General features: G+C 44.5%; 1 protein-coding gene across 1 annotated transcript; it reads left to right on the top strand.

The window, feature by feature from the left end:
• Positions 1-25,226, top strand: TTC32 (tetratricopeptide repeat domain 32). Its single transcript, XM_033939262.1, has 5 exons — positions 1-129; positions 9,668-9,772; positions 23,225-23,391; positions 23,512-23,589; positions 25,011-25,226. The coding sequence occupies exons 1-5, from the start codon at positions 113-115 to the stop codon at positions 25,151-25,153; spliced, it is 510 nt and encodes a 169-aa protein (XP_033795153.1). The 5' UTR covers positions 1-112; the 3' UTR covers positions 25,154-25,226.

Genomic DNA, 25,226 nt, shown 5'->3' with positions numbered 1-25,226 from the left:
CGCAACTTCCGGTTTCCTGCAAGCCTGGACGTATCTGAGGGGAAGTTGGTATCTGAGGGGAGGAGACACCGGAGAAGAAAAAGTGCGGATTTGGTGGCGGGCGACCTCAAGTATGAATTTGACAATAGGGTGGGTGAGGGAAGGTGTCGGATCAATGATAGAGAGTTGAGGGGAGAGCTAAAGAGAGACCACGGGAAGGGAACATCTGTTCCCCGCTCTTTGGATGCGTGCGAAGAGGGCAGCCGAATGCCTGTGACTGGGTTATCTGTGCTGCTAGCATAGTTGATGGCCTTCTCGCTGCTGGAGCTGAGCACAGCGTTCAGTGAGCGGACCTTTCAGCATCCATATGAGTGAAGCATTCGCTGGTGCTGAAAGGCCTGCCAGAATTCTGTTACCATTCCCTCAAGGCTGTCAGTCTGTGCAGGTGCCTAGTTTGCCTCAGTGGATGTGCCAGCCGTGTTAGAGATGTCTTTGTGGGGAGGAAGCCTGAAATAATCAAATCAAAATAATAAACAACACAATAGCATTAAAAAATGAAAATATTTTAAACTAATATACTTAATTTTTTAAAAGGAAGGTAGTGCTCACAGACATGGAGGAAAAAGGGGAACAAATTCCCCCCCTAAAAAAAACAAACAAACAACCTCACCACCCAATCATTGCAGTACTTTCCAATTAACAACAGATGGTATTTTCCAGTATATTGTAATGAAATAAAGTTGGAAAAACTTATCTTTAGCTATGATTCTTTGGCCTCGAAGTGTTACATTTCAAATCTTCATCAGGAAGCCAAAAGGAAAAGATTAATAAGACACAAGTCTCACATACATGGTGTCAGTCTCTCAAGAGCTTTACAGAACAGGCTTTAAAGAAAAAATTATCTTCACTGTTCTGTAAAGCTCTTGAGAGACTGACACCCTGTATGTGAGACTTGTGTCTTATTAATCTTTTCCGTTCGGCTTCCTCATGAAGATTTGAAACGTAACACGTCGAGGCCAAAGAATCATAGCTAAAGATAAGAACATAAGAATTACCGCTGCTGGGTCAGACCACTGGTCCATCGTGCCCAGCAGTCCGCTCACTTGGCAGCCCTTAGGTCAAAGACCAGTGCCCTGAGTCTAGCCTTACCTGCATACGTTCTGGTTCAGCAGGAACTTGTCTAACTTTCTCTTGAATCCCTGGAGATTCCCCTATAACAGCCCCAGAAGAGCATTCCAGTTTTCTAGCACTCTGGGTGAAGAAGAACTTCCTTACATTTGTACGGAATCTATCCCCTTTTAACTTTCGAGCGTGCCCTCTCGTTCTCTCTACCTTGGAGAGGGTGAACAATCTGTCTTTATCTACTAAGTCAATTCCCTTCATTATCTTGAATGTTTCGATCATGTCCCCTCTCAGTCTCCTCTTTTCAAGGGAGAAGAGGCCCAGTTTCTCTAATCTCTCACTGTACAGCAACTCCTCCAGTCCCTTAACCATTTTAGTCACTCTTCTCTGGACCCTCTTGAGTAGTATCGTGTCCTTCTTCATGTACGACTACCAGTGCTGGACGCAGGGTTCCAGGTGGGGGTGTACCATGGCTCGGTACAGTGGCATGATAACCTCTGATCTGTTTGTGATCCCCTTCTTAATCATTCCTAGCATTCTGTTTGAACACCCTTTTCACCGCCATCGCACTTTGCGCAGATGGCTTCATTGACTTGTCGACCAGTACTCCCAAGTCTCTTTCCTGATTGGGTGGAGAGGTTTTGGGGGGAATTTGTTCCCCTTTTCCCTCCATGTCTCTGGGCACTACCTTCCTTTGTAAAAATTAAGTATATTAATTAAAATTATTTTCATTTTTTGATAAGAGATTTCTTTGTGGCCTGACTGCGGGTGATTCTTGTGCCAAGGTGCAAAAAAGATGAGAGCCGTTGGAGTGCTGGCTCTAGCATACAAAACTGTTTTCCTGAGATATGTTTTTGAGGGGAATATTAAGTATGCCCTTAAAGTACCGAAGAATATTCAAAGAGACTAAACGTTTAGTCCACAATTTGTGAATTTTCATCAGCATTACCTAGTGCAGTGAAAATACCTCTAACCACCTTGGCACGGTGCTGAGGTGGAATTAGTTCTTATTAAGGGTGGGACAACTAGGAATACACAACATGAAACCAGGCTGTATGACAGCCAAGCTTCCTCAGTATGTGCCAAACAGGGTCCCTCAACTCCCAAGATGAAATATACCTCAAAACTCCTGGTCAAGTCCTCCAATTGCAAACTGCCAAATAATGTTGTTACTCCCACTTCATACCGAGCCATTGAAATCAACTGCTCCCGCAGCTCAGATCCTCAACTTTAGGAAAACAATAAAAACATAACTCTTCACCTAACTGTCCCGCCACAACCGATGGATCAGAAAAAAATGTATATTGGTACTTGATCCTCAGTATGTGTCACATTAGGATAAAACTTATATTGAAACATCTTGAACTGTAACTATGGCAAATTTATTTATTTATTTATATGCTTTTACAAATTGTTAAACAACAATTTAATGGTAATAAACAATTGAAAAGGAAACAAAACAAGCAAATTATAAAATAATTCCACTATAATGACTAAATTCAAAGTCTACAACCTAGAGAGAGAGGATCCTTCACCTCCAAGGGAAGTTGGTTTTCAGGAAAAGTTCATGGCAAATTTAACCTATAAACTGTTATGTATATTGGTATTAGATCCCTAGTGTGTATCAAGTTAGGATAAAAACTTGTACTGTAACTATGGTATATTATAACCTGTTAATTGTATATTATGCATGCTAACCTGTAACCTGGGTTATCCCATTATCCCGGGACAAGCAGTCAGGTATTCTCACATATGGGTGACCTCATCGACGGAGCCCGGATGCGGACGCCTCACAAGCAGACTTGCTTGAAGAAACTCGAAGTTTCGAGTCGCCCGCACCGCGCATGCGCGAGTGCTTTCCCACCCAGCAAAGGGCGCGTTTCCTCAGTTCTCAGTTTTCCACGGAGCCGAGAAGAACGTCTTTGATTCTCTGCGTTTAACTTCGTTCTCTTTGTGCCTTCTCTCAACCGCGGTTTGTGTTTTTTTCTTCACGAATCGCTGTTTTATTTTATTTCTTTTATTTTAGTTTAAAAAAAAAAAAAAATTTTCTTCTTCCGTTCGTTTTCCAGGACAGGCTGCTCGGCTGCAGCCCGAGGCTTCGACTTTGCAGTGGCTATTTTTCCATCTATGTCCCAGCATGCTACAGGCTTTAAGAGGTGTAGCAAGTGTCAGCGCGCGATCTCTCTCACGGACGCTGCCTCAAGTGCCTTGGGCCAAAACATAATCCTAGGTCGTGCCTGCCTTACCAAACACTTCAGCCTCGTGCTTTCAAGCGTCGTTGCATTCTGGTGGACAAGCTTTTCGAGATGGAGTCTCCAACTGATCCCTCGACTTCAAAAGCGTCTTCGGCCTCGACTTCCATCGAGGCTCCTTCTGCACCTACTGCTTCCACCTCGAGCCTCATCAGACCTTTGTCGTTTGCAGCAGCTCTTGCTTCGACGTCATCTGCTGTATCTTCCCCTGTTTCCTCAGGTCAGATAGCTCAGCAGTCGGTTCCACTGGTGGTGATTAAAGTGTCCAAGACTCCTAACTCTAAACACACTCACACTACCTCGAAGGAACCTCCAGCCAAAGCAGGTGGTCCGGTTTCAGACACGGATCCATCCTTGCCGGCTTCTTTCCAGACCTGTTAGAGAAGCAGTTTATTCAGTTCCTTACTAACATGGGACCTAAACTGCTTCCTCTTATCCAGCCTGGGCATTCAGCAGACTCCCGCGAGGTCGAGCCGCTTCCTTTGCCCCAGTCTGAACTTCCACACTCTTCGCAGGGAGCACAGTCTCTGTGAGTGTCTGGTCTGCCATCCAAGCATGAAAAACAAGGAGCAGATTCTTTGCTAGTGCCTCAACGAGAATCCTCACACTCTAAACAAGGAGCAAAGTCTTGAGTCTTTGAGAGTGCATCGAGGTTCCTCCACCAAGCCTCTGGAGCTTTGATCTACAGCCTCTAGCCCTATTCATACATCGTCATCTGCTGCCTATGTCTCCGAGGCAAAATCTCCTCGATCCTCGAGAACTGGTTCCAGACACAGTTCTCACCGACATTCGAGGCCTTCATCGAGGCATCCTTCCAGGCATCGTTCTTCTTCTCAGGACAGACCATCTTCCTCGAAGCCTTGATCTACTCCAACCTCGACCAGACCACCGACTCCTCATTTGAGGTCTCCGATGCCGGACCTCGAGGATGTTCCAGTCTCAATTGCCTCGTCCAAGTCACTAGGTTCCTTTCATGCCTTTTTCCATGCCGAAGCTTCTTCTTCGACACAGGCTGCCTCGACGTTCTCGAGTCCTTCTCGAGACAAAGCATTGGCAGATCAGCTATCTTTCTCGTCTTTCCTGCGACAGATGGCTGTAGACTTGGATGTTCAATTGGATACTGGCTCCAAGTATTCTAAAGAATATCTAGAAATCATGCATTTTCCTCAATCTCCGGCAGAGTGTCTTAAGCTTCCACTTCATAAGCTTTTGAATCAGACTTTTGCTTGATGCATGGAAACACCTTTTTCCATACCAGTTGTTCCAGGAAAATTGGACTCTAGGTATAAAACTGTGCATCGCAAAGGGTTTGACAACTCACAGTTATCTCATCAATCCCTGCTTGTTGAATCCTCCTTGAAGAGATCCCATCCTTCCAAGGTCTATGCCACAGTTCCTCCTGGAAGGGAGGGGAAAACTGGACAAATTTGGACGTCGCATTTACCAGAATGCTATGAAGTCCTCTAAAGTCCTCAATTATCATTTTTATTTCATCACTTACTTTGAATTTCTTCTTTCTCTTCTACCAAAGTTTTTGGCTTATTTGGATAACCAAATGCATTTTGAGTTTCAAGAAGTCATTGCTTCTTTCTCTCAATTACGTCTGCATCTCCTCCAATCATCAGGTTCCACCAGAGCTTCCTCCAAGAGAGTATCCTTCCAATCCATCCCAGACTGCCCTTCTTCTTCAGAAAGCTCAAGCTCTGCTTCGTCTCCATGCCATCGAACCAATTCCCTTGGAACAGCAGAACAGGGGGTTTTACTCCCGTTACTTCCTTGTTCCGAAGAAGACGGGCGATCTGCGACCCATTCTGGATCTCGGGGCTCTCAACAAATTCCTAGTCAAAGAAAAGTTTCAAATGTTGTCCCTGGCATCCCTTTATCCCCTTCTCGAGCAGAACGACTGGTTATGCTCTCTGAATCTCAAGGAGGCCTACACTCATATTCCCATTAATCCGGCCTCCCGTCAATACCTCAGATTTCGGGTGGGGAATCTGCACTATCAATACAGAGTATTACCCTTTGGCCTGGCCTCGTCTCCCAGAGTGTTCACCAAGTGCCTGGTAGTGGTAGCAGCAGCTCTAAGGAATAATGGTCTTCAGGTATTTCCCTACCTCGAAGACTGGCTCATCAAAGATTCCACTTCTCAAGGGGTTATTGTAGCGACCCAACGGACTACCTGGTTCCTACAAAGTTTGGGATTCGAAATCAACTTTCCCAAATCTCAACTTCAGCCCTCTCAAAATCTACAATTCATTGGAGCTGTTCTGGACACTGTCCAACTTAGAGCATTCCTTCCACAACGTCTGGAAACTCTTCTTCAGCTCTGTCACACAGTGTCTTCCCGCTCTTCCTTCTCAGCGAGACACATGATGGTACTTCTGGGTCACATGGCCTCCACAGTACACGTGACTCCTTTTGCCAGACTTCACCTAAGAATTCCTCAGTGGACCCTGGCATCTCAATGGACGCAAGTTTGCGACCCTCCTTCTCGACACATTTCAGTCACTCCTTCCTTGAAGAAGTCTCTCCATTGGTGGAAGCTCTCTTCCAATCTTTCCAGAGGCTTGCTTTTTCAAACGCCCCCTCATCAGAAGTCCTCACGACAAACTCTTCGACCTACGCTTGAGGCGCTCATCTCGATGGTCTCCGTACTCAAGGCCTCTGGACCAGTATGGATCGTCAGTGTCATATCAATCAATTGGAACTCAGAGCAATCCTCAAAGCTCTCCATGCTTTTCAACATCTGCTTCACGACATGGTAGTCCTCGTTTGGACGGACAACCAAGTATTATGTCAACAAACAAGGAGGGACAGGGTCTGTCTCCCTTTGTCAAGAAGCTCTGGAGGTTTGGGACTGGGCAATCCGCCACAACACCTTCCTCAAAGCTGTCTACATTCAAGGCAAAGAATTGCTTGGCGGACAACTTGAGTCATCTACTGCAACCTCACGAATGGACTCTCCGTTACTCGCCTCTTTGCCACATTTTTTCACAGTGGGGAACGTCACAGATAGACCTCTTTGCAGCTTCCCACAACTACAAACTGCCTCAGTTCTGCTCCAGGATATACTCTCCTCACTGCCTCGAGGCAGATGCTTTTCTTCTGGAATGGACAAATCTTTTCCTCTACGCATTTCCTCCATTCCCTCTCATTCTCAAGACTCTGGTCAAATTGAAGAACGATCATGCCACCATGATTCTAATCGCTCCTTGGTGGCCAAGACAACCCTGGTACTCCCTTCTACTTCAGCTCAGCAGCAGGGAACCATACCTTCTACCAGTTTTCCCTTCTCTGCTTACACAGAGTCAAGGATCTCTGCTTCATCCCAACCTGCAGTCTCTATACCTGACAGCCCGGTACCTCTCAACATAGCCCCTCTTCAGTTTTCTCAATCTGTAAGAGACGTTTTAGAAGCTTCTAGAAAGCTTACAACTAGACAATGCTATCACCAAAAATGGACTAGATTTTCTTTTTATTTTTTTTTGAGGAACTTTATCCAATATTTTTTTATTGATTTTTTGAAAAAATATAGGAAACAGTTCAAGTACATGGTATCAAAATATAAAACAAAACATTTAGTATAACTAATATTCAGTTACATTGTGCATTGTAGAATTGAATCGTTTTAAAAGATCTAAAGTACTAGGACTGTTCATGAAAAGATTTTCTACATGGTGTTTTTCTCATCATAAGGAACCTCAGCATTCCTCCTTATCTTCTGTTTTGGATTATCTTTTGCACTTATCCAATTCTGGCCTCAAGTCTACATCTATACGAGTCCATCTCAGTGCAATTGCGGCTTTCCATCAGCCTATTGCAGGGAAAGCCCTCTCTGCTCATCCGGTGGTTTCCAGATTCATGAAAGGACTTTTCAATGTCAAACCTTCTCTCAAACCGCCTCCTGTGGTTTGGGACCTCAATGTTGTCCTTACTCAGCTCATGAAGCCTTAATTTGAACCAATTGATAAGGCACATATGAAGTATTCCTCATTTTTTGTATATTCTACAAAGACAGATTAGTAATAGCATTTGCTTTGAACTGCTTGCAACGTGAAAATTGCTTCTAAAGGTAAAGCCAGGAAGAATTATGGCTTTCCCCTTTGTACCATTTATCTTATACTCTAACCTATAACATTCCCAAAATGCTTTACTATGTTGATAAACTAAAATTTCAGAATTATTTTTTTAAGGAATAAAATGTAAAAAAGTGTGTGTACATATATCAAATTGTTAATGTGACATTTGTAAGTTTTGTTCCATTGGCATACATTGAATTTACTACTTTTTATGTGCTATACCATATTTTTCTCATTGCCCTCACTTCTGCTCAACGAGTTAGTGAGTTGCAAGCTTTAGTTACTGATCCACCATTCACGGTGTTCCATCATGACAAAGTTGTTCTTCGTACTCATCCGAAATTCGTACCTAAAGTGGTCTCAGAATTTCATCTCAACCAATCCATCGTATTTCCAGTGTTTTTTCCAAAGCCTCATTCTCATCCTGAAGAATCAGCTCTTCATATTCTGGACTGTAAACGTGCTTTGGCCTTCTACTTAGAACGCACCAAATCACACAGAACTGCTCCTCAACTTTTTGTTTCCTTCAATCCAAATAAGTTGGGCCATCCCATTTCTAAGCGTACCATCTCCAACTGGGGCGGCTTGTATCTCTTTCTGCTATGCCCAGGCTGGATTACCCCTTCACAGTAAAGTCACAGCCCATAAAGTCAGTAGCTTTCCTCAGATCTACACCTATTGAGGAAATTTGTAGAGCTGCTACTTGGTCCTCGGTTCATACCTTCACTTCTCACTATTGTCTGGATACTTTCTCCAGACGGGATGGACAGTTTGGCCAAACAGTAATACAAAATTTATTCTCCTAAATTGCCAACACTCCCTCCATCCCATTCTGGTTAGCTTGGAGGTCACCCATATATGAGAATACCTGCCTGCTTGTCCTGGGATAAAGCACTGTTACTTACCATAACAGGTGTTATCCAGGGACAGCAGGCAGCTATTCTCACAACCCACCCACCTCCCCTGGTTGGCTTCTCTGCTAGCTGTCTGAACTGAGATGCGCCCTGTGTTGGGCGGGAAGGCACTCGCGCATGCGCGGTGCGGGCGACTCGAAACTTCAAATTTCTTCAAGCAAGTCTGCTTGTGAGGCGTCCGCATCCGGGTTCCGTCGATGATGTCACCCATATGTGAGAATAGCTGCCTGCTATCCCTGGATAACACCTGTTACGGTAAGTAACTGTGCTTTCTGATCTCTATGGGGAAAATGGGATAGAAACAAATTAAATAAATAATATGTATAGGGTGGATATTAAGTGGTTTACCGTATATACTCGAATATAAACCGGGATTTTTGGGCCAAAAAATTGGCTCAAAAATGGGGGTCCTAGTTTATTTTTGAGCCAATGTCCCCTCCCAGAATTATTTCCGGCCGCTGCCAACACCAGGCTCTGCACCCTGCCCCTCTCCTTGCCTTAGCCTCATACCTCATCTGCCAATCCCTGGTGGAGGTGCAGCAGGCAGGAGCGAACTTTCCGAGTTCCTGCCCCACTGCTAATCAGCTGCTGCGAGATCATTTCATCAGCCACTGAGCAGCGGGAGCTTAATTTGGCGCTGCTGCTGGGTACTGAGCGACTTCCTTACTGGCTCCTGCGAATTCTCACTGATCAGCAGCAGCACCAAATCGCGCTCTTGCTGCTCAGCGACCGTGTAAACGATCTCGCGACAGCCTGTTAGCAGCAGAGCAGGAACTCGGAAAGTTCGCTCCTGCCTGCTGCACTTCCAACGGGGATTGGCAGATGAGGTGTGAGACTAGGGCAGGGAGGGGGGCATAGTGCAGAGCCTGGGAGGGTGCAAAGTATGATGGGTGAAGGAAGGAAGGGTGCTGGGTGCAGAGCTTGACAGGGGAGGGAGGGAAGGGTGCTGGGTGCAGAGCCTGACAAGGAAGGGAAAGAAGGGTGTTGGGTGCAGTGCCTGATAGGGGAGGGAGGGAAGGGTGCTGGGTGCAGTGGCTGGCAGGAAGGGAGCTGGGTGCAATGCCTGACAGGAGAGGGAAGTGAGCTGGGTACAGAGCCTGACAGGACAGGGCACTTGAATATTAAGCCACCTGACTTATAGTTGAGTCAACCATTTTTCCTCCTTTTTGGGGGGAAAAAGGGATCTCGACTTATATTCGAGTATATATGGTAATTAAGGCAGTGTGATGGTGAGATAATATCTAGGATGTGCTGGTACATTGAATCTCAATTTAATGGTCAGAAGTATTGGTAAAGTATCTTCTTTTTTTTATAATTATAGGCTCCTCAAAGAGTTGCCCCAAGGAACTTGCCCAAGCAGCATGCAATGGCACGAAGCCACAGAAACAATAACTTCTATCTCTGGAAAAACCGACATCAGTTTCAGGTCATCTAATCTTATTTGTTTAAATATGTGTTTTTGGCCAATCTTTTGTTAGTTTATGAGAGGTCCTAGGGCTCAAGAGATCCAGTGGGAAGTAAATTAATGGCATAACCAAGAGTGGTTCTAAAGAATATATTTTGTAGAAATAGATTTACACCAAGAATTTAGAGTTGCTTATATGCTTTTGTAAATGAAAGAGAAAATAGTTTTTCCTGTGTGTCTTTGAATTACTGGTAGGTGAGATGTGGGGGTGCTATGAAGAGGAAGAGAGGAGGATAAGCAAGAATCCATAGAGAGGGGTCAAAAGAGGAGGCTGCTAGAGAGAGTGGGGTTATGGCTTTTAGCTTGTATATATAGGTTTGAGACTTGTTCTAAAAAATAGCCTCTATTGTTGTTAAGTACATTGCCAGTGCAATAGGAGAGACATTATAGACAAGTGGGTAGTGTCTGCATAGCTGCGTGCCATCTGCAGAAGGAATCCAATTCGGATTTTTCTTTGTGCCTCTTCTGTACTTCACTGAGCTCCTTAGCTGCACCTACAGTTTATCCCTTGTGCATGCGTGCCTGCAGGAGTGTGTTCATTCGGCTTTCCACATTTTGTTGTTTTATTCAGTGTTTTTAGTCTTTTTTTCTTCGGGATTCTTGTGCTTGGCATGTTTCTTTCACTTTGCCTGCATTGAGAACACGACTTCTGTCTATAGCTGACACGCCAATTCCAGTGGGTACCTGTTAGCCAGCTTGCTTAGTTTCTTTGGAACTCAAGGCCATCCCTGAAATTGTCTCATCTACTGTTAAGCAGGGGTCAAGTGTAAGCTATTAGGTGCCCTTAGGAGGCTCGGCAGTGTCTCGCAGGGTTCTGGCTGCATCTTCTCGCCTGTGCCCGTCCCGGTGCGCATCCATCGGTCCGCAGGGGTGGAGGTGCAGTCAAGTATGGGGGTCTGACTGGCAGCCCAAAGAACAGCTTGCAGAGCCATTCCCAGTATGAGGCAGTGATTCTCTAATCCAGACCAGCTACTGCAAGAGAGCTGAGGCAGGCTGCAGCACAGATCTACAAACAGGTAACAGTGAGTATTGTTCCTGAAGCACCTAATTTGCGCAATCCTGGCAAGAATTCACATTTGGAGAAGCAGGGAGCTTTTGAAATAAAGATCACTAAAAATCCAAGATGGCAGCAGCTGTGAAATTCACACTAAAATCGTAAAATTTACCATACTTAGCAAAGTTTAAAAATAGTGATTTTAGTTTTTTTCAGGTGGGGGAACACAGAGAGACATGCAGAAACCTTGAAAACCCCACTTTTCAGACCTCCCCTGATCTATCTCATAGGCTGTAACAGCCCTTCTTGCACCACTTGCCAAAGCAGTGTAAAGCTTAACCTCTCCCCTGGTCAAGCAGGTGACAAAACACTCAGTTAGTTCGGTGGGGCAGCCTTCTTTATTTTTGGGGCTTGGCATGGCTTCTAGTTCTGTGCTCATATTTGCGGTCCTTCTGCAGCCTCTGAAACACATGGTTAAGTCATCAGATGGTGAATATATGCCCCAGGAGCCGTAGATTTTCAGAGTTTCTGAAACAGTTGCAAAAAAAAAAAAAAAAAAAAAGGTTCAGAGCAGGCGTTCTTCTCTTTCTCAGTCCCGCTCCTCATCTACTGCATCTCCCAGTGGTGTTGCTTCTCTGATCATGTCCTTGTCTGTCAGTCATTGTTCCTGATCTACCTGATCGTGGTCTTTATGCTGATGTCCAGCTTGCTGACCCTTATTTCAAGGTGCAGCACTTCCAAGGACGGGGGACCAGGGACTGTATGCTGGATCTTCAGATCCTTCAGAGGTTCTAGGATCTGGAGACAATCCCATAGTTCTGCACTTATTTCAGTCTGGGGCTTTGCCAAATCTTATTTCTGAGCCTTTGCAGGAATTACATTTGGTCACTCAGCCAGCTCTGTCCTCTTCTTCCTCCTGGATTTCTGCTCGCAGTTTCCCACCTTTCCCTGGCATCCTGATATGAGCATTTTAATATCAGAGTAATGCGACTATCTGGAAGGTGCTCTTATGTTAGCAAGGACCCGTGTGTGTCTCGTGTGTTCCTTCTCGCACTGGAGTGCCTGCAGGTTCTGGATCAGCCTGCTCCTCTCTACCCAGGGAAAGTGCTGTAGTACTTATAGATATGTAGGATCGCCATATGAATGTTGTCCTCTGGAGGCTTTCTGATGCAGCTGCTTTGGACTTTCAGGCTGCTTTGTCGGCATCTGTCTTGCCTGCACACCCTGAAGAGATTCTCAACTTTTGGCTGGGTTGGCTTATATGACTGCCACTTTATATGCCTTATGCATGTTTTGGTGTTTTCCATTTCTGCCCACAGACTGCTCTGGATTAGACAATGGACTGGTGGTTCCACTTCCAAAGGTTTCTTTGGCAAGACTTCCCTTTCAGGGCAGTTGTTTGGTAAGGGCCTGGTCGACTTCATGGATTCTGTGGTGTTCAGTCACCCTAAGATCCTGCCTGAAAGCAGACTCAGACACTAGAGGTTCAGGTCACTCAAATTTTTATGGCTTTAGGCATTTCCACTCATATTCCAGCGCCACATCTCAGACCAGAGCTCCCAGCAGCAGTGCTCCGGCTACAGACGTATCCAGCCATCTGGATCCCATCCTGCACCCCTGCTAAGCAGGTGCACTGCGCCAGGCTGGGGTTTCACATCTTGCACAAACATTGCCAGTTTTCGGCTCTGCCCTTTGGACTAGCAATGACTCCTTGTGCCTTTGCCGAGGTGTTGGCGGTCATAACAGCTTTCTTAAGTAATATGGGTCTGCAAGTACACACTGTCTTGGTCGACTTTCTAGTCAAAGCTCCCTCATTGGCAGAGGGTCACGCACAGTGGATCAGGTGATCCAGATGCTAAAGGATCTTAGTTGAATTGTGCATTACAGATAGGGCAGTTTCTCACTCAAGCAGTCTTGGAATACTTGGGTGTTCGCTTCGATACAGCTATGGGCCACATCTGTCTTCCAGGGACACACGGACTGATTCTACATTTCCAGATTTCTTCCCTTCTTCAGCGTAAAACTATCTTCAGGTCCTGGGATCCATGGCTGCCACGTTGGATGTGGTTCCTTGGGCAGCAGCGCACATTCATCCTCTCTAGCTTGTCTTACTCTCATTGGGTTCAGCACTGGGATGCGTTACAGACCAGTCTTCCCTGGAGGCTCGGGCCAGCCTTATTGGTGGCTTTTCCCATAATCATAGAAACATAGAAACATGATGGCAGATAAAGGCCAAATAGCCCATCTAGTCTGCCCATCCGCAGTAACCATTATCTCTTTCCCAGGCCCTATTGAATTCAGACACAGTCACTACCACCTCTTCTGGGCAACTCTTCCATGCATCTACCACCCTTTCTGTAAAAAAGTATTTCCTTAGATTACTCCGGAGCCTATCACCTCTTAACTTCATCTTCTCATTGCAGAGTTTCCTTTCAAATTAAAGAGACTCGACTCATGCGCATTTACATTATGTAGGTATTTAAACATCTCTATCATATCTCCCCTCTCCCGCCTTTCCTCCAAAGTATATAGATTGAGATCTTTGTCTGTCCCCATACGCCTTATAATGAAGACCACATACCATTTTAGTAGCCTTCCTCTGGACTGACTCCATCCTTTTTATATCTTTTTGAAGGTGCAGCCTCCAGAATTGTACACAATATTCTAAATGAGGTCTCACCAAAGTCTTGTACAGGGGCATCAATACCTCCTTTTTCCTACTAGCAACCTAGCATCCTTCTAGCTTTTGCCATCACCTTTTCAACATATTTGGCCACCTTAAGATCATCACATACAGTCACACCCAAGTCCCGCTCTTCTGTCTTGCACATAAGTTCTTCACTCCCTGATCTGTACCGTTCCCTCGGGTTTTTGCAGCCTTTGCATGGCCTTACATTTCTTAGCATTAAATTGTAGTTGACAAATTTCAGACCATTCTTCAAGCTTCTCCAGGTCTTTCTTCATGTTATTCACACCATCCAGCGTGTCTATTGCAGATTTTCGTACCATCCACAAAGAAAGAAATCTTACCCAACAACCCTTCAGCAATATCATTTATAAAAATCTTAAAAAGAACAGGCCCAAGAACAGAACCTTGAGACACATTACTGGTAACATCCTTTTCCTCAGAACAATCTCCTTTGATCACTACCCTCTGTTGCCAGTTCTTGACCCAGCCTGTCACTTTGGGACCCATCCCAAGGACGTCTGTGTGGAACCCTGTAAAAGACTGCTAAAATCTAAATACACCACATCTAGTGCACATCCTCTATCCAATTCTCTGGTCACCCAGTCAAAGAAATTTATCAGATTTGTCTGACAAGACCTACCTCTAGTGAATCCATGTTGCCTCCATTCCTGTAAATCCACAGGATTCTAGAAACTTGGCCATTTTCTGCTTACCACAGAAGTCAGACTTACTGGCTTGTAATTCCCTACTTCTAACTTACTTCCACTTTTGTGGAGAGAGACCACATCTGTCCTTCGCCAGTCCTCCGGTACCACTCCTGACTCTAGAGACTCGTTGAAAAAGTCTGTCAGCGGAGCTACCAGAACTTCCCTAAGTTACTTCAGCACCCTAGGATGTACACCATCTGGCCCCATTGATTTGTCTACTTTTATTTTAGTTAGCTATGCAAGGACATACCACTGCAGATCACCTCCTGGGTCGTGGTGCTGACAGATGCCAGCCTTCAGGATTGAGGAGCCCACTGCACTTGGCATCCCATTCAGGGATATTGGACACCCTCTCAGTGGAAATGGTTGCTCAACCGGTTGGAGCTCAGAGCCTTCAGCTGGCTCTAGTGCACTAGCAGAAGACTCTGGAGGGCTAAGCGATCAGAGTCTGACAATGCAATGGCAGTAGCATATGCCAATTGCCAGGGAGGTGCCAGCAGTAATTCTCTGGCTCAGGAGGCCAGCCGTCTCATTGGGCAGAAAGCTGTCTCTGGGTTCTCTTAGCAGTGCATATGGCGGGAGTCATCATTGTTCAGGCTGACTTCCTCAGTAAATAGCCCTTGGTTCAGGGCGAATGGGCGCTAGCCCTGACGGTGTACTGAGCTCATGTGTGGGTCTAGGGTCAGTCCTGCTTCGACCTCATTGCCATGGCAAAGCACATGCAAGCAGCTCGATTTCCTCAGTTAAAGGTCTGAGATTGGAAGCAAGGGTTTCGATGCTCTAGTGCAGCCGTGGCCTCAGGAAATCCTCCTGCCTTTCCTCCCTGGCCCATGCTAAGCCGTCTTTTGGCAGATTGAGGTCCATCCGGGACGTGTCATTCTGGTGGCTCCAGACTGGCCTCATAGGCCTTCGTACACAGCTCTTCTGCATCTTCGCTAGAGTAGCAGCCTTTGGTTGTGCATCCCTCCTGGCCTACTTAAGCAGGGTCCAGTCTCTGTGGAGAACCGGGTTATTTTGCCCTTCTGGCTTGGCTCTTGAGCATGCAGCCTCTTTCTGCAAGGGCTCTTCTGCTGTGGTCCTTGGCTTTCTGCTCATGTCTATACAGTTATCTGCTGTATCTGTTTATGCTACAGTGTGGGAGTTTGTGCTCTCAGGATCACGTGGAGCCGTATTCCAATACACTTTTGGTGGTGCAACTTTTCTCCAGGTTGGTCTTGATCAAGGCCTCTCTGCAGCATCCCTTCAGATCCAAGTGGCTGGGCTCTCTTGTTTTCATGCCCATGGTCATTCTTCATGTTTGGTGTCTCGCCTTGCTGTTGCCAGAGTTCTGATGGGGTCTCTTCGCATTAGACCACCAATGTATCTACCGTTCCCTTTCTGGGACCTCATCCTGAAGCTGTATAGTCTATTTAAGACTTTCTTTGGGATGCTACCCTCTTGACCTTGACACTCCAGATGGTTTTTCTGATCGCTGCTCTGTCAGCAAGCCATGTCTCCGGATTCCAGGCTCTTTTCTTGCAGTGAACCATTCCTCTGAATCTCAGAGACTGGGATTTCCTTGTACATGATTTCTTTCTTCTTGACGAAGATGGCTTCAGCTTTCCATGTTGATCAGGAAGTAAGTGTGCCTATTTCTCAGAGTTCATAGACGAAAGCGCGCGGGACAATTGTGCGAGGACAAAGCCGCTAAGACAAATGCGTGTAGGAAATCAGCACACCGGATTAAAAGGTAACTTTAACCCTTTCAGGACCAAGGGACATATTTGTCCCATAACTTTAAAATCCTATAAATTTTGATTGGGATAGTCTACAGTTCTAAATTTGATATGTACGGATTCCATATGATACTGCCTTTATGTAAACAAACTGGTTCCGACATTCATTCATTAGCGTCGTTGCTAGATTGACGAGAAGATTCACTTGCCACACTGTCCATAAGCCAGAAGTGTGATTTTTTAAAATAAAAATAATGATATTTCACAAAAAAAAATCAATTTTTTGGCATCTGCAAGCCCTTTTTACCATAAAAATGTCGTCAAAACCACAAAAATTGGCCTACGATCCTTATGGTCCTGAAAGGGTTAAAGTGCTCCAAAGGGGTGGGGGGGACCCTCCGATTTTACTTAGAAGTGGGGGGGGTTTGACCCCACCCCATTAGGAATGTGTAATTTTTCCCAGTGTTTTAGTGAAAAATGACAGTTTCCTCTGTAAGTGGGGGGTTCCCGCACCCCCCCCCCCCCCCCCAACGACAGCGGCAACACTTCTAAGTAAAGTAGTGTAGTTCCCACACACACACACCCTCGGAGTGCTTTAAAGTTACCTTTTAATCCGGCGTGCTGACGTTCTGCACGCATTTGTCTTAGCGTCTTTCTCCGCATGCGATTTTCTGGCACGCTTTAGTCCTGTCACCATTTCTCAGCCTACTGGTTAAAACACTCAGGATCATGTTTTGAGGAGCCTGGATATGTAGAGTACTTCTTCGCTGTTTGGTGGTCACAAATTAGTTTGTTTTTCTGACCATTTGTTTGGGTTGACTTTTTCTGTCCAGCAGGGCGCTCCTGCTGCTAAGGCCTCAATTTCCAGATGGATCCATGAAGCCCTTTTGTCAGCCTACATGCTTTCTGGGAAACAGTCTCCTGTTTTTGTCCAGGCACATTCTTCTAGATGTGTAGTTTCTTCGTGAGCTGAAGCTAGAACTGTCTTCCCTGAAGAGATTGCACGGCAGCAGCATGGTTCTCTATACAACCATTTGCCCTGTTTTGCAGAGTACATGTGGCGGTGAGTCAAGACTCTGACTTTGGAGTCCTCAGTCCTGAGGGTCGGCGCAGTCAGCCCATCCTGGCTTTTTGGAGACTGATTTTGTATGTCCCAACTGTCTAGAATGTCTCACCTATTGCACTGGAAAAAGAGATTATGATCTTATCCTGGTAAGCTCTTTTCCAGTGGATAGGTGAGACATTCTAGACTCCCGCCCTATCCTTCAAGCGCCTGACTATTATCTATTTGTTTCATTTGTTTCCAAGTTGTAACTTGGGGAACAGGACCGTAAAATATAGGGTGTGCTTAAACAAAGTTTTGATGCTGCTGCCCTGGCTGTCCAGGCGGCGATCTGTGGTGGTCTGATGGCCCGGGCTTGTTTCCGGTGGTCTGAGCGAGTTCTTGACCATGAGTCCGCTGACTGGCCCTTAGTAGATCAGGAAGTAGTTAAGATTGAGCTAGGCACTTCTTATCTCTCTGATGCCATGTATGATCTTTTGCGTGCCTTGGCTAAGTCCATGGCTCTTGGAGTGGCTACCCGCTGTATCCTGTGATTTTGGGGTTGGTCAGCAGATGCACCATCTAAAACTAAGCTCAGTTCCCCTTTTGAGGCTCCTTTCTTTTTAGGGAGGAGTTTGATAAGCTGGTTCTGGCTTTGAGTGACTCTAAAGTGCCTCAGTTACCGGAGGACAGACCTCGCCAGGAATCGCGAGGTGGTTCTGCCTGTAGGTGTTTGTGTGATTTTCAGAGGTACCACCCTGATCAGGGTGCGACCTCTCTTCCTTCCAGAGGATTTTTCTTTCAATGCATCCAGTCCTTTCGGGGGTGGGGGGAGGGGGATTGCAACTCCTCTATGGGTCTCCTCCGCCACCCATCCAGCCCAATGACTTGTTGACAGTCCTTCCTTTCCCCCTGTTCCAGTCGAAGCCCAGCTGCAGAAGTTTTACCGGGGATGGGCTGAGATCACCATGGATCAGTGGGTACTGGAAGTGATTTGGGACGGTTATGCTCTGGAGTTTTCCCAACCTTTACTAGATCATTTTCTCTCCTCACCTTGTCAGGAGACTTGGAAGAGGCGGGCTTTTTACCAGATACTGCTCAGGTTACTGGACCTCAAAGCAGTAATCCCAGTGCCTTCTCAGGAGATGCACACCAGCAAGTACTCCATTTACTTGCTTGGTGCCCAAGAACGAGGGGTCTTTTCGGCCCATTTTGGATCTCAAGGGTGTAAACAGAGCTCTCCAGGTTCTGTCTTTTCGCATAGAAGAACTGAAATCTGTAATTCTGGCTGTCCAGCCTGGGGAATTTCTGACTTCTCTCGACCTGACAAAGGCCTATCTGCATGTTCCGATTTTTGCCTCCCATCAACAATTCCTTCGCTTTGCGATCTTGGGAGAGCATTATCAGTTTTATGTGCTTCCCTTTGGTCTAGCCATGGCGCCATAGACCTTCACCAAGACAAGATTGTGGTGGTGGTGGTGGCGGCAGCCTTACACAAGGAGGGCATTCTGGTACATCCCTATCTGGATGACTGGTTGATTTGTGCAAAATCATTTCAGGAGAGCTCCAGGGTTACGGCTTGGTTTGTGGAGATTCTGCAGTCCATGGGCTGGGCGGTCAACTTGTCCAAGAGCCGTTTGACTCTGTCTCAGCGCTTGGAGTATCTCGGCATTCTGTTCGACACCTATTTAGTGAGAGTGTTCCTTCCAGAAGCCAGGGTGTACAAATTGCAGTCACAGATTCGCTCCCTGATGGTTTGTCGCTGCCCTCGGACACAGGACTTTCTTTTTTTTTTTTATTTATAATTATACAATCTTATTTACAAGAATTAATTCTTGTTACATAGAATACAGGGAAGAAAATTCAACACAATAATACTTTTACATCAATCATCGTAATGATAAACCCCTTCTTAGACCACAATAATACTAGGGGGTGACCAAAACATAAATTAGAGAGAAATTTAGAGGAAAAATGCAAAGAAGAAAGGCATAATGTATCAAGCGCCCATTACTATTATTATCCCTTAATCCTTGATGATCTGCTTAACATCTAGAAATTCCTTCAGATGGTTAGGAGAAAAAAAAACATATTTAACACCTAAGTACCTAACCATGCATTTGCAGGGATACGCCAATAAAAATGTTGCTCCAATATTTATAGTCTGTTGTTGCATTGAAAGAAATTCTTTCCTCCATTCTTGTGTAGTCTTAGCTACATCAGGATATATCCATATTTTTCGTCCCCCTAATAGTTTTTGGGAATTTTTGAAAAACAATTTCATAATCGTATTCACATCCTGTTCAAATACAAATGATACTAGTAACGTTGCTCTGTCCATTTCAGATGTTATCGTTTGTTCCAATAAAGCCGTCACGTTTGCAAAATCTATCACATTTGTCTCTCCTCCTCTTACTTTCCCAATCTCGTTTCCAGTTACCTTTCCGATTTCATTAGCATTAGGCATCTTTTTATTTGGTAGGTAATAAATTTTGTTAATTGGAGGAATACAGTTTGAAGAAATTTCCAAGTTCTCAATGAAGTATGTTTTCAACAAATCAATAGGTAACACACCTGAGGTTTGAGGAAAATTTAGAAAGCGGAGGTTCAAACGCCTATTAAAATTTTCAAATTTTTCTAGTTTCTTATGAATAGTGGAGCTATCTTTAATTGAAGCCACTTTAAATTGTTGCAAATGTTGTATATCCACCTGCATTTGCTTGGCTTGGTCTGTATACTCTAATCTCATAGATTCAACTGACCCAGTCAATGATTCCAATTTTTCATTTACTTTTGTTACCTCTTCGGTTGACTTTTTGATTTTTCCCTCCATCCGCTGCAGCAATTGCCAGATGCTATTCATGGAGACCTCCGTCTGGGAGAGAGAAAATTCCCTTCTCTCTGCTGTTATTTCCATCTGCCGTTCCGCCGACAACGCTGTGCCCTCGCCGGAGACCCCACGCTTTCACTTCCGGGAGCGTGTGTCTCTCGCCGCAGCGTTTCGGCTGTTGCCAGACACGGAGGCGTCATGGGAGCCGGAGGAGACAGCGATATCTCAGTGCCCGAAAAGGCCAGTGACTCCCTCCCGTCACCGCCCAACACCGGGCTCTCCACTCCAGCCAATGTGGACGCCGGAGAAGGCGCGAAGAAGCGATCCATCGTCTGCTGAATCGGGGTGGACGTCAGGGCCGGCGAGGAAGAAACCCTAAGCACCCCTTTCCTCTTAGAGTGAGGCATCAGTACAAGGTATGAGTAGAAGTGCAGGCTAGGAGCTTGTTGACTGCGGCTCTCGCAGCTTCTCTACATCGCCGCCATCCGGACACAGGACTTTCTGCAGGTCTTGGGGTCAATGGTGGCCTCCCTGGAAAGGGCAGGTGGGCGCGGGCTCACATTCGCCCTCCTCAGTATGCACTTCTTCGGCGGAGGTCGCCACAGAGTCATGATCTGAACTCTCCCGTTCCTCTTCGGAGGTTAGTTCATCGCAGCCTGTGCTGGTGGCTACAGTCTTCCAATCTGATTCAGGAAGTGAGCCTAGATCAGCCCCAGTGAACAGTGCTTCTCACGGACACCAGTCTCCTCAGTTAGGGGGCTCAATGTCTTGGTCACTCAGCTCAGGGCAGCTGGTTACCAGTGAAAGCGTCCTGGTCGATCAACGTTCTGTAGAGTCATCTATTGACGCTGGAGACTTCCCTCCTCATGGAATGGGCGGAGGCTCATCTTTGTGACATCTCGACCTCCCACATTGCCAGAGTAGTCAATGTCCAGGTGGACTTTCTCAGTCATCATGCTCTGGATCCTGAGTGGTGTCTCAGGCTGGAGGCCTTCGAGTTGATTTTTCAGTCCTGGGGTCGGCCAATCATGGACTTCATGGCCACAAGTGTCAGTGCCAAAGTTCTTCAGTCAGTGCAGGGATTGCCAGACCGAGGGGCTGGATGCTGTGGTACAGGCTTGGCTGATGACGGACCTGCTATGTTTTTCCACCATGACCTCTGGTGTGCAGAGTTCTTCTTTGGATTGCCAGACACACAGGCCACATGATCCTGTGGCTCTGGATTGGCCCAGGTGCCCATGGTATGCAGATCTGATTCATCTGCTCATGGCATATCCTCTCCCACTACCTCTATCGCCCAATCTTCTGTCTCGGGGTCCCATTCAAATGTTCGTTCCAGGTCCCTTTTGTCTTACGGCTTGGCTCTTGAAAGAGCTCACCTAAAGAAGAAGAGATTTTCAGATAAGGTAATCTCCTCTATTAGGGTCTCAGAGCGCAGCCTCGCCTGGTTCTTTCTTAGAGTGCAGATTGCCGCGTTGTCTTCTTTTCATGGTCTTCTGCATGGTCTGAAGTTGGCCTCTTCTCTGGATGTGATTAAATTCCTTAGAGCAGCAAAATTGCTCCAACCGCCTATTAGGCCATCGGTTCCTGCCTGGGACCTCAATCTAGTTCTCTCTGTGTTCATGTAGTTTAATCAATTTAAAACAATATTAATTATTCAATTAATTTAAATTACGATAACAATTTGTTGGACATAAATAGAATGTATTTCCATTTATATAACACATTCTTGGATTTGATTGTATTATAAACACAAATTCTTCTTTTTTCTTGTAGTTTTCCTATGTTCTCCTTTTTCTTGTTTTCTTTTCTTCCTTCGGTCTATTCGTCATTCTCTATTGTTTTAAAAAGGTTCTTATTGTAATACTTGGACATATGGATTTATACATCTATAGTTTTATCAATTAACATCAAGGTATGTTCTTCTTTCTTCTTCCATTTTATACCCTTGTTTTGGTTTTTCTGAATAATAATGTAATTTATGTGTTTTTTAAATCACGATTATAATTTATTATTTGCCATTTTTAGTGTGTTCATTTTCAATAAAGTTTCTACGTAATGTGCTTTTATTTATTCCTTTAAAAAAGTTCATCTATATTTGTAATATATGGATGTTTTTATGATATTTATGAATGTATTTATGTTTAATTTGTATGTTATGGTATTCATTTTATATGTGTGATTTGTTTTATGTAGAGGTTTTCTGATGCAGTTGTATAATTTTAATACACATTTCATTTGTAGACTCCTGAGGCAAGCCTTTTGAGGCAGAAAAATGATCATGTCAAGTCTGTTTTATTAATAAAAGGATTGAGCACCATCTGGTCTCCTTTGTTGTTATTTTCATGTCCTTCTAAGTGGAAAATTGTTGCATATAGATTCTTATATGCGGTTGCTCATCTTCTTTTAAAAAATGACGATGATGGAAATAAACCAGTATTGAAGAAAATGTGAATAGAAAGAAAATAAAAAAAATATTATAAATTTAACTCACAATTAGCATGAGAAAAACCAGAGTTTTTTTCTGACCAATGATAGTACTCTTTAAAACCCACAACACAGTGTCTTTCAATTGATGAGATTCCTGGGTTCATTTGAGGTCTTTTTCCTCTGTCTATACAGATTCGTACTCAAGTGGATAATTTGTGTGTTCATACTTTTTTTGCTTAAGTGGGCATAATTTAATTGTAGTTGACAATGGTGCTTATAACGGTGCCATTTATTTTTGGATGTTGTAAACCAATGCTTAGACATCTATCATGCATGGACATTTAAGTTCTGATTTTCTAAAGTCAGGATGTGGATGTTTAAAATTGCAGAACATCCAAATAGCAAGGGGGTGTGGATGGTGTATATTGGGTAGAACTGGGGTGAGCCCAAAAATATGAGATGTCTATTTCCCATTTTGGAAGAATAATAAACCTATTACTTGGGATGCCCAGGGTCAAAAGAAACCATCTAGTCAAGTCACATAACCCTTCATTGCCCCAGGAACAAAAACTTAGGTTGTGAGTCCACTAAAAACATAGCGAGTACCTGCATATAATAAATATAAAACCACTTACTGTGCAGGGATTAGGAGAGGTCACCTCCTTCATCCCCTGTGTTGTCTGTTATGCAAGTCCTGGCTGAGTATTGATAAAGACCCGCATAATTTTTTTCCAGAACGGTGAGCGCCATTCCCCAACTTGTGCCATGAAGAAGACCCCTGACCTTCATACCCCACCCTCCTGGAGCTCTGTACCCCCACCTCCAGTAGTCTAGATAGGTCCTCCAGGCCTACCTTTGCTTCCTGATGGTTCAGTGGGACTTTGAGGGCAGAAGCAAAGTTTAAGTGTAATACTTAAACATAAATTGGAGTTCACCCTTAACTTTGAACTAAAAACATTATAATACTAAATAAAAAAAGCTTTTTTTATTTTTATTTTCATTTCAGTAAATGCAACAGTGATGAGCTGGCGATTGCATACAATAATAGAGGCCAAATCAAGTACTTGAAAGTTGATTTTTATGGCGCAATGGATGACTACACAGCAGCCATTGAAGCTAAAGCTGACTTTGAGGTGCCATATTACAACAGGGGTTTAATATTATATCGGCTAGGTAAGAAAACTAATTTGAGTTATAATTTGGTTTTATATAATCTTTTATGATAAATCAGTATGATGATACACTAATATAGTCCTACTAATTCATTGTAAATTTATTCTTCCTTGTCAACAGTAGCAGATGAATCCAGAGATGTATGGGTTATGTCCATCCAACAGCAGGTGGAGAAAGAGAACCAAACAGCTTTGGATGGTAAGCTTCCTGGTTGTCCAGTGTTCTCTCTCTCCAGCAGGGGGTTGGATGGTCTCCTACATGCTCCTGGTTTCATCTTCTGGATTGCATCTTTTCTGGGTTTCCCAGTCCATTTGAGCCTGGGGAGTGCCTAGGCCTGGCATCGGCCTATTCTAGGGGGTACACCTGGTGGTGCCAGGTACCCACCCCCTCCCCCAGCTCCTGCCACTTTCTTCTTTTATCTCACAGTTTAAAGAGAAAAAATGTAGAGCAGCTTTGCTTCTGCATCTAATTTGGAGTGGGGAGATTTCTCTGCACTTTGGCAGGGCTCCATGGAACCGAGATAATAGGAGAATAAGGGCCCCTGTGAAGGGGCCCTTATAACGAGTGAGCACAACTATTAGCTTTTGGCTGCTTGGTCTTGGCCTTCTGTTTGCATGTTGGACAGGCTCTGGAGAGGCTCAGTATGGCGAGGTCAGTGTGGACTCACTTGGTGCGCTTCCCCTTCTTTCTCCAGCAGCCATTTTTTCTTCTTGACTTCTTGAAGAGATAATGGTTACTGCGAATGGGCGGACTAGATGTACAGCACTGCGCACACCTTTCAGCTCTATAGAAATGATAATAGTAGATTGTTTGAGAATAATCATTATTTTTGGATTTTTGGCCGAACTTTATAGCATTGTTAATGTTCATGTACTTTAATTCTGGAGATGTCCGTGCTCAAAAAAGATTATTTAGGGAGGTTCCAAAAGCAAGGAGAGATGAATTAACTTTCCCAGGGAACAAAAAGTCAGTAAGGGAAACTGGGATTTGAACTCTAATGTGATTTCACAACCTATTGCTCTAACCAGTGGACCATGCCTTCTCTAACCAAAACTAGGTATCTCATTATACCATGTTTGTTGTGCACAAGAAGTAAACTTTTTTTTTTTTTAGCAAAACAGAAATTATTGAATAAATTACTCACAATTAAGGGAAAAGCCAACGATTAACTGGGATCAGTAGCATTTGGGCAGACCACATGGGTTTTAGTGTCTCCATCTGTTGTCATATTATACTGGATGTTTGTTTCTATCTTAAGGATTCGTCATGTGAGGCTCAGAGGGTAGACTTAGAAGTGACGCCAGAAAATATTTCTTCACAGAAGGGGGGGGGGGCGTGGATTCATGGAAAGACCTCCCTCAGTGAAGGTGGCCAAGGTAGAATAATTAAGAAAACATGGAGTTGAGCACATTGGATACTTAGTGGTGGAAAAGTAAAGAGAAAGCCAGAAATCATCTATTGCCTTTTGCATTGGGAAACAAACTAGTAAGACTGGATGGACCTTATTCTTATCTTGTTATGCTGCTTCAACCCCTTTGTGTTAATCTTGTTTCCTGACTGCACCCTAGCTTAAATTACAACTTGATTTGAAGCTAATGTTTTTTGTGTTTTTGGCGCAGGATATTTTGATGAGGCCCTGAAGGATTTCCAGAAAGTGTTAGAAATAAATCCTGGATTTGAAGATGCCAGACTAGGTCTGAAGCAAACACTTCTAGATAAAGAAGAGAAGCAGAGAAGGCACAATGAAAGACTGTCCTTATAAATGTGAAACTGTTTTCATTGGATATTTTTTTCTAATTTAGAGCCATATATAATAAAGAATGTTTTCTAATTTG

The sequence above is a fragment of the Geotrypetes seraphini genome, chromosome 3, assembly GCF_902459505.1.
Source record: "Geotrypetes seraphini chromosome 3, aGeoSer1.1, whole genome shotgun sequence".
NCBI classification, from domain to species: domain Eukaryota; kingdom Metazoa; phylum Chordata; class Amphibia; order Gymnophiona; family Dermophiidae; genus Geotrypetes; species Geotrypetes seraphini.
The sequence above is the reverse complement of the archived record's forward strand: the minus strand, read 5'-3'. Positions and strand labels throughout refer to the sequence as shown.

What these genes read in the sequence shown, in the direction of transcription:
- TTC32 (XM_033939262.1), top strand. An exon ending in AAAACCGACATCAGTTTCAG is followed by an intron (nt 9,773 to 23,224) that starts GTCATCTAATCT and finishes TTTTCATTTCAG; the next exon opens with TAAATGCAACAGTGATGAGC. An exon ending in GAACCAAACAGCTTTGGATG is followed by an intron (nt 23,590 to 25,010) that starts GTAAGCTTCCTG and finishes TTTTTGGCGCAG; the next exon opens with GATATTTTGATGAGGCCCTG.